This window comes from Fundulus heteroclitus, chromosome 21 (genome assembly GCF_011125445.2).
Source record: "Fundulus heteroclitus isolate FHET01 chromosome 21, MU-UCD_Fhet_4.1, whole genome shotgun sequence".
In the NCBI taxonomy this organism is placed as follows: domain Eukaryota; kingdom Metazoa; phylum Chordata; class Actinopteri; order Cyprinodontiformes; family Fundulidae; genus Fundulus; species Fundulus heteroclitus.
In genome coordinates, this window is record NC_046381.1 from 37637016 (window position 1) to 37649355 (window position 12340).

General features: G+C 47.8%; 1 protein-coding gene across 1 annotated transcript in view; it reads left to right on the plus strand.

Moving 5' to 3' along the window:
• LOC110368087 (NACHT, LRR and PYD domains-containing protein 12) overlaps window positions 1-2787 on the plus strand; it is a 25753-nt gene extending 22966 nt beyond the window's left edge. Inside the window, exons 8-9 of the mRNA XM_036125661.1 lie at window positions 770-943; window positions 1012-2787. Of these exons, the coding sequence (XP_035981554.1) occupies window positions 770-943; window positions 1012-1102 (265 nt within the window). The 3' untranslated portion in view covers window positions 1103-2787. The remainder of the gene's footprint in view (window positions 1-769; window positions 944-1011) is intronic.
• Window positions 2788-12340: the final 9553 nt, after the last annotated feature.

Genomic DNA, 12340 nt, shown 5'->3' on the forward strand with positions numbered 1-12340 from the left:
CAGCTATAATCTCGTCATATTTCTGCGTGCTCTGCACACGCATACACAGTTATTTAAAGGCCTGGAAAATTGTTCTTTAACATTCCAGGTCATTCCAGGGTCTTCCACACGTGGGGCTGGGGATTGAACCAGGAACTTGCATCCTTCTCTGAGTGTAAACGCGCTGCTCTATCCACTAGACCACGACCCCCCCCCCTCCCCCCCCCTATATATTTTCACATCATGCAGACTTCACTGAAGTGTGATTAAAGGTGCAAAGAGGGCTAAACAACACTCTGGAGAACCGGGACACACTGCGTACCCTCAGTGGGAACAGAACAGAACCTGGGACAGAACCAAATTCTGGTTGGTTCCTCCATGCTGCTGCCCCCGGTGGAGGGGTGGAGTCAAAGGAAGCTTGCATCAAGACTGACGATGCACCTCATCAGGGTCATTAATGAGGACTCAGTCAGTCCCTGTACTAAAGATGGAGGTTCTAGCTGACTACAAGCAGAACCCCACAGAACCAACCCATGTGGTTCTAGGACATTGTTTTCCTTGTTCTGCTGACCGTTAGATGCTTCCTGCTTCGTATGAAGACGGGTCTCAGGTTAACGCCTGGTGCTGTCACACCAACAGAAATAGGAACTTTGACCCAGAACCACGGGTCCTGATCTCAGTTCTGGCTTCAGATGGTTCTGCAGCCGTCTGCTGGGCTGAGTCAGTGTCTGGATGCTGCTTGTTTCCATGGGAAAACAGAGAACCTGATGGAGAAACGCTTTGTTGGCAGGTTGAGCTGTTGTCTCCTCACGGACCCCAGCTGTGCTGCTCTGGCATCGGCTCTGATGTCCTCGTCTTCCAGGCTGCTGGATCTGGACCTGAGTCACAACAACCTGAAGGATGCTGGAGTCAAGCTGCTGGCTGCAGGTTTAGCAGGTCCAAACTCTGCTCTGCGGTTCCTCAGGTACGTTCCCCGCTCCTGTCCAGAGTCCAGCAGCCAGCCGCAGTCTAACCAAGGTCTCCTGTCTGCAGGCTGCAGGACTGTCAGACCACAGAGGACGGCCGTGCCGCCTTCCCTCCGTCTGGACCTCCATGTCGTCCCCTCCAAGTCCTCTGGGCCTGAGTCCCCCGAGCTGCAGGGACCAGAACCGTCACAGAGGACACGGGTCTTTTCCAGGACTTAGATGTGTGGATTTTTCTGTTTTCTGGTTGAATCTTTGCCGTTTTTCTGTGATGTTCTTCTCTAGCTGTGGTTCCCTGATCACTGGAGTCTTTTAGACATGAAACTTCATGAAGTGGTCCTCATGCTGTACGTCTGTCTCCTGGGCTAACCTCTACGCACCACCTACCAACCATCCATGAAGGAGGTCCACCTCTGAGGAACGGGACGCTCAGTCTGCCTTACACCAGGGACCACCGTTACTAATTCATTATGTTCATTACAATGATCTGTTACCTTTTAAATACTTTTACCGCCTTATTAGCAGAACCCAAATGTGTAATTAGGAAAAAGACGTCAGGCGCTGGAAAGGCTTTCATCTGTTACATAAAGCTGATAAAGAAACATGAGAACATTTTTGTTCAAAATAGAGACAGATTACAGTAAAATGCATGAACCTCATGTCCTTCCAGCCAGAAATGTGTCTGTTTCAGTGAAGATGGCGAGTGAGCCACAGGAGCTCCTGGGAGGGTTATGAGCTTTAGTTTTCACGGGACTGTTGATTTGCTGCCTGGTTTTCACCTGTTGTTCCTTTTACTACCTGTCCATTGGTGTAGAGGGGGCGGAGCTAGACGGTTCTGGACCATGAGTTCTGTTCAGTGACACCGCGCTGTTGTCCAGGTCATGAAGTGGCCTTCAAACAGCTCTTTGCTCAGAGACTGAAAGCAGGACCTGCTGAAACATCTGAGCAGGATGTTCCTGTCAGTAATCTGCTCCTGATCGAGGATCGTTGAGGTCTAAACTGAGACCTAACTGGCCTCTAGAGGTAGTAAATGAACAAAGGTTGGGGATTTCTTCACTTTATTCCTTTTTTAATGTTTTTAATGTTTTTTACTTGGAAGCCATTCACGGCCCAGATTACAATCACCAGCGGGCCAGAAGTGGCCCACGGGCCACCAGTTGACTAGCCCTGGTTTGGTCGTCTGCCAGATTATTGACCTCAGAGCCTTCACGGATCACAGAACCGGGTCACGGATCACAGAACCGGACCCGGACTTTGACCACAGCAAGTTTATTACAAAGCTGCAGTTCTTAAACATCTTAAATAGAACAAAGTGTTTTGGGTCCAAACAGGACTCTGAAATTCTGGAGCGAGGCTTTGTTCTCACTGGGTCAGAACCCGGAACCATGCCAGGCTGCTGCAGCGTTTTGGACCCGCCGACCAGAATTCTGCTACTGGCGGTCTTTGTAGCGGGTCCGGTAGAACCTGTTTATCAGAGACCTGCTGGTTCTGTTTATCAGAACCCAACAGGGCGAGGCAGCATCTAGATGGTCAGAATCTGTTCAATCAGAACTGACAACATTGGTGTTTACAGCAGCTTAAAGGTGCAAAGGGAGTTTATGTTTTTATGATTTCTGTTTATTTTCATGTTTTAAATGTATGTTTTTCTATGAATCTCAGAGTTTATGTTGTTGTTCCTGTTTTTATGGTAGATTTTGTCTTCCTGAACAAACGTTACAGATTATCCTAAACTAGACAGGGTGAGGAGGAAATGCCATTTGTTTATGTTTGATGCCTTATTTCAGCTCAAGAGGAAGACAGGAGTGGTTCTGGGACTCTTTAAATAAAACCGTCAACTTCCAAAAAATGCCAATTATTGCGACATTTAGGCATATTTTATATTTTCAGCATCACTGTGAATGTTAGCTGGTAGAAAATAGCCACTTCCTGGTGGGATTGAGCTCCTTTCATCTGGAAGGAGAATCAGACCAGATGGAAAATCTGTTATTTATTCAGATTAATTCAAAGTGTGATTTCTTTCTCATTTCACTCTGACTGCTTTTAATTATATTTTACATGATATTTTCCTCTACGTTTGTTGCAGCGTGTTTGTTTTTGTCCTGGATGCAGGATAAATTTCCCTGCAGGGAAGATGATAAAGTTATACTGATTATCCTGCTGCTAACTGGCCAGGACCAATCAATAAGTGGGACTGATGGATGCCTGCTGCTCCTCCCTGTTCCTGGAAATGTGAACACATTAATATTTAGGAGCTGACTCATTAATACTGATGTAGTCCTGAATAAATGCCGTATTTATGGGACACAGATGAAAACAATAACAACCCATAAAACATCAGCCAGATAAAATCCCAGGTAGAGTTGCCCTGAGACGGACCGGCTACCTGTGCAGGGTGGAGAACCCGGTTCTGTTACCTCCACGCTCAGCTGTGAGCGCAGACAGGCAGAATGTTCTCCAGGCCCCGCCGGAACCTCAGCATGGTGCTAACAGACCTCACGATGAACCACAGCTGGTTCTCCTGGAGAACAGCGAGCAGAACAATCCTTTATTCTGCACCAACAGTTGCAGCAAATGTCCGCTGGGGGGCAGCAGACGCTCACGGTTCTGAAATGGACGTGGACAGAAAGCGCCGAGTGGCAGCAGAACCAGAACCTGGAATCATCCTCATGGTTCTGGTTTCATTCTGCCGGGTTTTCATCCCTGATAATGAGGGGTTCCCTCATGGAGAACCTTTATTGTCCCCAGATGTTCCCAGGATGCACAGACAGTTTTATTAATAATAAACATTACAGCATGAAAATTAGTCCTGCTTCTGATGGTGATGGTGAAGGTGAAGGTGGAGGTGATGATGATGATGATGGTGGTGGTGATGATGATGGTGGAGGTGATGATGATGATGATGATGAGCAGAAATGTTAATAAAATCCCATAAATCAGCTGAAACGCCGTAAATTATGTTAAAGAAAAGCATTAAATGAACAGAACTGAAGAACTGATGCTGATGCCCGCTGATGGAGCCGTGTGCTGGTGGGGGGGGGGGGGGGCGGGGGGGGGGAGGAAGAGGAGGATGAAGAGGCTCCTGGTCCTGAGTGTCTGAGTGCCTTCATTGATGTTAAGTCAGGCAGCAGCTGGTGTCTCGCTCTCTTCACCTCCATTACCTCCTGCTTTCATCTCCATGGGGGGGGGGGGGGGGGGGGGCACGACCGGTTCTGGACCAAACCAGGCGGAGGCAGGTTCCCCACGTTCTTAGCGTGGCAGCCAGAACCAGGGACAAGAACCGGCAGTGAAGCCACGTTGTTCTGGTTCTAGCTGGCTGATGTCCAGCTCCTCACAGAACCGGGCCCTGTTGGACAACCGGGCCCCGGAGTCCAGAACCTATGAGGTCCGGAGGATTGGACCCGGAGACAGGAAGAACCACCGACCCGCAGAACCTCAGGCTGATCTCTGCAGACTGGATCACAATCATGAAGCACTTTGACATGTCTGGGTCTGCAGAACCTGCTGGAATAGAACCAGAACCTGCTGGAGTAGAACCAGAACCTGCTAAAGTAGAACCAGAACCTGCTGGAGCAGAACCAGAACCTGCTGGAATAGAACCAGAACCTGCTGCAGTACAACTAGAACCTGCTAAAGTAGAACCAGAACCTGCTGGAGTAGAACTAGAACCTGCTGGAGTAGAACTAGAACCTGCTGGAGCAGAACCAGAACCTGCTAGAATAGAACCAAAACCTTTTAAAGTAGAACCAGAACCTGCTGGAGCAGAACCAGAACCTGCTGGAGCAGAACCTGCTGGAGCAGAACTCGAACCTGCTGCAGTAGAACCAGAACCTGCTGGAGCAGAACAGCCACAGCAGCCATGTTTGAGGTTCTGCGCCTCAGACTGAGCTGTTCTCTGACGTTCTCTGGTGTTCTGAACCTGTCTGAGATGATGGAGCAGACCGGGTCTGAGGAACCCAGCTGAGTAAAGCCGGTCCAAACGGAGCGGCCCGTCTGGTTCTGGATGGTTCTGGCTGTTCCTTCTCAGCACCGGAGCTTTCATCTCCCCCATCGTTCCACCAGCTGCCTGCCTGTCCTCCTGATGGCCTCTTGTTTAGTCTCAGAGCTGCAGGCCACCTGCTCCCCTCCTCCTCCTCCTCCTCCTCCTCCTCCTCTTCATCCTCTTCATCCTCCTCTTCCTCCTCCTCCCAGAACCTGAAAGAGGCCCGTTCCTGTTTTATCCAGAACTTCTCAGCGATTTTCTTGGACTTAGACTCTGTCTGCACAGAACGACATGGTGTAGCATACAGCTGGTAAATTACAGTAAAGTTAATTACAGTTAAAATTAAATTACAGTAAAACTAAATTACAGTAAAATTAATTACAGTATAAATTAAATTACAGTAAAATTAAATTACAGTAAAATTAATTACAGTATAAATTAAATTACAGTAAAATTAAATTACAGTAAAATTAATTACAGTATAAATTAAATTACAGTTAAAATTAATTACAGTATAAATTAAATTGCAGCATCAGGTGCAGCAGTGATTTAAGAGTAAATTTTCTCACATGATTTCCAGCTGGACCAGGTCGGTTCTGTTTGGAGGTTCTCCAGTAGAACCTGTCAGGTGTCCATCTGTGAATCTGTGCTCATCATCCACCAGAGACTGGACCCGGCGTGAGGGAAGCTGGTACCGCTGCAGTGCATGATGGGAGCAGGAGAAAGTGACGGCTCGGCATTCTGGCTGTTTACAGGTAACAGGAGGGGACAGGTGAGCAGCCAGGTGAGCAGCCAGGTGTGTCCCGCCTCTCAGCTTACCTGTTTGGATCAAACACTCACATTGTTGTGGTTCTGATGCCTCATTAACTCCAGGAACACTCCGTGTTCTGGAGGCTCAGCGGGCCGGGCAGTCAGCTGATCAGACGGCTGATTACCAGAGCCCAGCCTTGTAGGTCCAACCAAAACCAGAACCAGAACCAGCACTGGCTGGGATGGGTCCCTCAGAACCGGGCTTATACCAAAATCAGAACCCTGCAGCAGCTGATGTTGAATATGAGGATCAGGTTCTTCTGCTCTGGTTCATCCAGTTAAAATCTGAACAGAACCTGGTACCGGTCCTGTTCTGATTGGACCCGTGCTGTCAGTCTTTCATCCTCAGGACTTAAATCATGTTCCTGAATAGTTCTCACATCTTTCTCTAATTTCACTTCTCTACATGAACCAGAACCAGAATCCGCTCTGGTTCTGGTTCATCTAATTCATGCCATGACCCAGACTCGGTTCTGATCGCAGACACTATCCAACTGAGCATGCTCAGACTACCTGCTGGGAGCGTGGCGGCGCCCTGAGGGTCATGTGACCACAGGTGAGCCACGGCGCCCTCGGCATAGCTGACATTCCTGTTTCGGATCAGCGCCGGCGGGAGGGAAACAGCATCCATCATGCGGTGGCAGGTCCAACACCTGATGGTGGTACCGGACACACCTGGGTCGGACCCAAGCAGACAGACACCTGTAGAACCCTCTCAGGTTCTGGCAAACGCAGCGTTCATGGTACCGTCCACAGACCCAGAGGGAATGTCCCAGAACTGCAGGTGGTCCAACAGAACCACCAACATGTTGAGGGTCCAGTAAGGTTCTAAAGCCATCAGAACGGTGACCCACGGGGTCTCTGGTTCTAAGGTTCTGATAGAACCCATCCAGCTACTGTTGGTCTGTGAGAGGAGATGGAGCAGAACTTTGGGTTCTCTCGGTTCTGGTCTCATGTGTTCCCACCGGTCCCCTCCTTCTGCTGCTGTTCTGAACAGAGTCCAGTTCCACTAGTGACCCAGCAGAACCAGAACCAGCTGGAGCCCTACCAGCACCAGACCGGTTCTGACCCAGTCCAAAGCTGGAACTGATGCAGACGTAATCCCGTGTGGTTCCGGCTGCGGTTCTGACTCAGAGCGCTAACCTGGCTGTGACCCGGCCCGGTGTGACTAACTGAGGAATGGTTCTGGTTCAGCGCGCTGCCTTCCAGATTATCTATGTCTCTCGGGTCCGGACTTGTTCTGTGAGTCTGACTCCGGCTCTTCAAAGATAAACCTCAACGTAAACCGACTTCATTCTTCGCCACTCAACCAGAAACACTTCCTGTTCTGTCATAACAGCAGCTGCTGTGTTCTGGGCTCAGGAGGCCCGCCTTGCACCGTCTGGGTCCGCATACAGGCCCGGTTCTGGTCCTGGTTCTGTCCCACACCGGTGTTCTTCTGCTGGTCCCATTCTAAGTAGCTGCTGCAGTCTGGGACGAGGAAACACTGCTCAGAATCCTGGTTCTGGTTCTGTTCAGCATCCTGGTTCTGGTGCTGGTGCTGGTTCTGGTTCTGGTTCTGGTCAGCATCCTAGTTCTGGTTCTGGTCAATTGATTTTAAATGCCTTATAAACAAAGCGGTTGTCTCATGGGTTAGAGTTAGGGTCTACAGACCCCCCCCTCTCTTTTTTATTATTTTCTATTAAATCTTTATTTAATCAGGAACGTCACCACTGAGACTAAAAACCTCTTTTTCAAAGGAGAACTGGCAGTAAATAAATAAATAACATTTAGAGAACATTACATGTAAATCGTCTTATTAAGCAGCACAAAGACGATCTGAAAAAGTGAAAACTGTAAATCAGAATCACAAACACAGAATTTAAAGACGTTCTCTCTGAGGCCATGATGGAGGCTGAGGGATCAGGCTGCAAGACGTTCTGCAGAGAGCTCCATGTTGGGGGGGGGGGGGTCTGTTAACGCCATGCTAAGGTTCTGGCGGGGCCTGGAGAACATTTGTAACCAAAGCCTTTTTCTCAAGTTCAGTGAGAACATTCAGAACAGAGAGCAAGAACCAGAACGCAGAGGATTGCTTGGTGCTGGAAGAAGAACTGGAGTTACATATGAGAACAGTGATGGAACCTGCAGGTAGAACCGGACCTGTTAGAATGATGAACAGGCGCCTAACGAGGTCGCCTTAATGCAGCGCAGACAAACTGGTGGCAGCAACAGTAAAAGAAACTATTATTACAATAAAACATTAATTTCAACTATTATTACAATAAAAACTCTATTTCAACTATTATTACAATAAAAACTCGATTTAAACTATTATTACAATAAAAACTCGATTTAAACTATTATTACAATAAAAACTCTATTTCAACTATTATTACAATAAAAACTAAAATTCAACTGTTATTACAATAAAAACTCGATTTCAATAGTTGGAGCACATGTGCTTTAAATGAGGGAGTCATTAATTAAGATACCCAGGAATGAACCCAAAGGAACCACATTAGGAACCATGGTCTGACCTTAGCGGTTCTAAAAATCATGAGCTTTAATCTTTGCTTTTAGTTTCTATTTTTCCATGTTCTATGTTGTTTCTACATTTTATTCCTACTTGCTTTTATTCTGTCATCCAGCAAAGCTTTGCAGGATGATTGGCTTGATGCTGATTGGCTGGAGCACAGCTGCCCAACGAGGTGATTGGAGGATGAAGGAGATGCTGGGGTGAGTGGATTTACCTCTAACCTCCATGAGCTTAGTTATAAATAATAGTGTAGCTAAAGTAGAACCCTGAGGTTCTCCCTTTGAAGCTAACAGACCATCATACTGACTGCACTGAGATTCTACTGTTTCTAGTTCTATTCAGTGTTTTCTAGTTCTCAGCCATCCACCATCATATATCTAGAGATTAGTTTCTGTTTAGATTTTGCTTTTATGTTTCCATAATGTAGGATTTTCGTTCTCTCCCCACTGAGAGAGAATCTAGGGATACTGGGAGGATCAATCATGCAGATTTAATACATTTCTTCACAGTCAGAAGTAGAATGATCAGTAAATATTTACAGTCTTTTTCCACCATTTATCTGGGATCTACTATCAGTATGAACACAGAGAGATCAATCATCCCTCACTCTTTATCTGCACGTGTTTCCAGAACGGCCTCCTCTAGAAGCTCTTTCTCAGGGTCCACCATGTTCTAAGGTGCACCCTGTGGTTCTGCTCTTTTTTCTTTAAGTTGATGTTCTAAGGAGCACCCTGTGGTTCTGCCCTCCACATCATGGAGCCTCCAGAAGTTCTCCTCTGGTTTTTAACATGTTCTCTCTGTGTTTTCTGGATCTGTGTCCTGGTTCCTGGCTGGTGCCTTGCGTTCCGTGCAGCAGAACTCTGTCCACCCTGCAGCGTTCCGTGCAGCAGAACTCGGTCCACCCTGCAGCGTTCCGTGCAGCAGAACTCTGTCCACCCTGCAGCGTTCCGTGCAGCAGAACTTGGTCCACCCTGCAGCGTTCTGTCTAGTTTACATTAGCGTCTGCAGCCTAGCGGCACATCTCCTGCCTTTGTTCCAGCAGCAGATTGTTTTGAAGACACTTCAAAGCTACCAGCATCTTCTGCAGTCGCTGCAGTTGCTGCTGGCGGGCGGCCATGACCGCGCTCATGCCTACGTGATGTTTCTGCCAGTTCTGACAGTGTGACGATGCGGCGATAAGGAGCAGATAAAAACAGACGCTGAGGATGGACAGATGAGGCGGAGAGATAGAGGAAGAGCAAAGATCTAAAGGCAACAGGTACGACTGGTTTCACATAAACAGCCAGAGGCCAGACCATGCTCTGCATTAAAGGAAGGCAGCAGGAAGACTGAAGGACCGTGTGAAGAAGTTCATTCACCCATGCAGCAGATTCTTGGTCAGGTACCTACACCATGAATAAACAGGGCGTGGCCTAATTGATCACATGGTGACTCATCCATCCAATCACATCTGAGCTCTGGATGAAGAGCTAGAACAATGCAGCAGGTCTGCCTCTCTGAATTAAAGACAGGACATGATGTGAGCTTTATCTTCATCCAGCTGCCAGCCTCTTATCTGGCTCTGAGTCACTAAAAGATCCGTGTTTTCCTGAGTCACTAAAAGATCCGTGTTTTCCAGAGATGCGGCCGATGTTATCAGAGCGCCATGCTGTGATAGCGATCAGAGCGCCACTGTCATGCTTTTTAACAACACAGTAGTTTTCTGTGAGTCGCCCTGCTCTGATAAGACTTCTCACGATACCAACAACATGCAGCCTGGATGGATGCTGGAGCAGCAGGAGACACCAGTGGACCTTCTGACCCGCTTTACTTCTCCTCCGTTCTGTCACCGCGCCGCTTATTAGTTCACTTTGATCCTTCTATCGCTCCTTTATCTCTGATTCTCTCCTTTCCTTTATTGCCTTTGAAGTTGATATGATTTCACTTCTCTGTGCAGCAGCAGCTTGTTGATAGGGGCCGCCTTCTATCTGCATCATCCCTCCATCATCCCTCCATCAGCCCTCCATCATCCCTCCATCATCCCTCCATCAGCCCTCCATCATCCCTCCATCATCCCTCCATCACCCCTCCATTAGCCCTCCATCATCCCTCCATCACCCCTCCATCATCCCTCCATCACCCCTCCATTAGCCCTCCATCATCCCTCCATCACCCCTCCATCAGCCCTCCATCACCCCTCCATCATCCCTCCATCACCCCTCCATTAGCCCTCCATCATCCCTCCATCACCCCTCCATCATCCCTCCATCACCCCTCCATCATCCCTCCATCAGCCCTCCATCATCCCTCCATCATCCCTCCATCACCCCTCCATTAGCCCTCCATCATCCCTCCATCACCCCTCCATCACCCCTCCATTAGCCCTCCATCATCCCTCCATCATCCCTCCATCAGCCCTCCATCATCCCTCCATCATCCATCATCCCTCCATCATCCATCATCCCTCCATCATCCATCATCCCTCCATCATCCCCCTATCTTTAGCTCCACTTCAAGCTACAAGAAGCTGTTAAACCGATGGAATCATTCCATTTCAGTTAAAAGTCGGCAGATTCTCTGTTTCTATAGCAGACTAAAAGCAGCAACCACCTCAGCCTGGTGTTCAGAGAACCACGGCTGTTCTCCACTAGAACCCATTTGCGTTGCTTCCATCCAGTACTGCTAAGCAGAAGTTAGGAACTTCCTCTCCTCACGCTGCCTCGCTGAGAACAGTAACAGATCTAATCAGATCCTGGTTTGACTTTCATCACTGAGTTTGTTTTTAGAACACCAGCAACCTCTCTGTGTCCCGTGGAGTTCCACCAGCAGGGTGGAATTCTGTGACCGTCATGGGGAACGTGATGACATTTAATCAGTGGCCTGTTCTCACCTGAAATCAGTGATTAACCTCTTCAATGAGTCCCGTTCTTAGAGAGAACTAGGTAGAACTAGGTAGAACTGGGTGAGAACTAGGTAGAACTGCGTAGAACTGTGTAGAACAATTGAGAACTAGGTAGAACTAGGTAGAACTGTTGAGAACTAGGTAGAAATGGGCAGAACTAGGCAGTACTAGGTAAAAACGGGCAGAATTAGATAGAACTAGGTTGAACTGGGCAGGACTGGTAGAACTAGGTAGAACTGGGTAGAACTGGGCAGAACTAGGTAGAACAATTGAGAACTAGGTAGAAATGGGCAGAACTAGGTAAAATGGGCAGAACTAGATAGAACTAGGTTGAACTGGGCAGGACTGGTAGAACTATGTAGAACTGGGTAGAACTGGGCAGAACTAGGTAGAACAATTGAGAACTAGGTAGAAATGGGCAGAACTAGATAGAACTAGGTCGAACTGGGCAGGACTGGTAGAACTATGTAGAACTGGGTAGAACTGGGCAGAACTAGGTAGAACAATTGAGAACTAGGTAGAAATGGGCAGAACTAGATAGAACTAGGTCGAACTGGGCAGGGCTGGTAGAACTAGGTAGAACTGGGTAGAACTGGGAGGAACTAGGTAGAACAATTGAGAACTAGGTAGAAATGGGCAGAACTAGGTAGAACAGTTGAGAACTAGGTAGAAATGGGCAGAACTAGGCAGTACTAGGTAAAAATGGGCAGAATTAGATAGAACTAGGTCGAACTGGGCAGGACTGGCAGAACTAGGTAGAACTGGGCAGGACTGGCAGAACTAGGTAGAACTGGGCAGAACTTGGTAGAACTAGGTAGAACTGGGCAGAACTAGGTAGAACTATGTAGAACTGGGCAGAACTAGGTAGAACTGGGCAGAACTAGGTAGAACTGGGCAGAACTAGATAGAACTGGGCAGAACTAGATAGAACTGGGTAGAACTAGGTAGAACTGGGCAGAACTAGGTAGAACTGGGCAGAACTAGGTAGAACTGAGCAGAACTAGATAGAACTGGGTAGAACTAGGTAGAACTAGGCAGAACTAGATAGAAGTAGGCAGAACTAGATAGAACTGAGCAGAACTAGATAGAACTAGGCAGAACTAGGTAGAACTAGGCAGAACTAGATAGAAGTAGGCAGAACTAGATAGAACTGAGCAGAACTAGATAGAACTAGGCAGAACTAGGCAGAACTAGATAGAACTGGGTAGAACTAG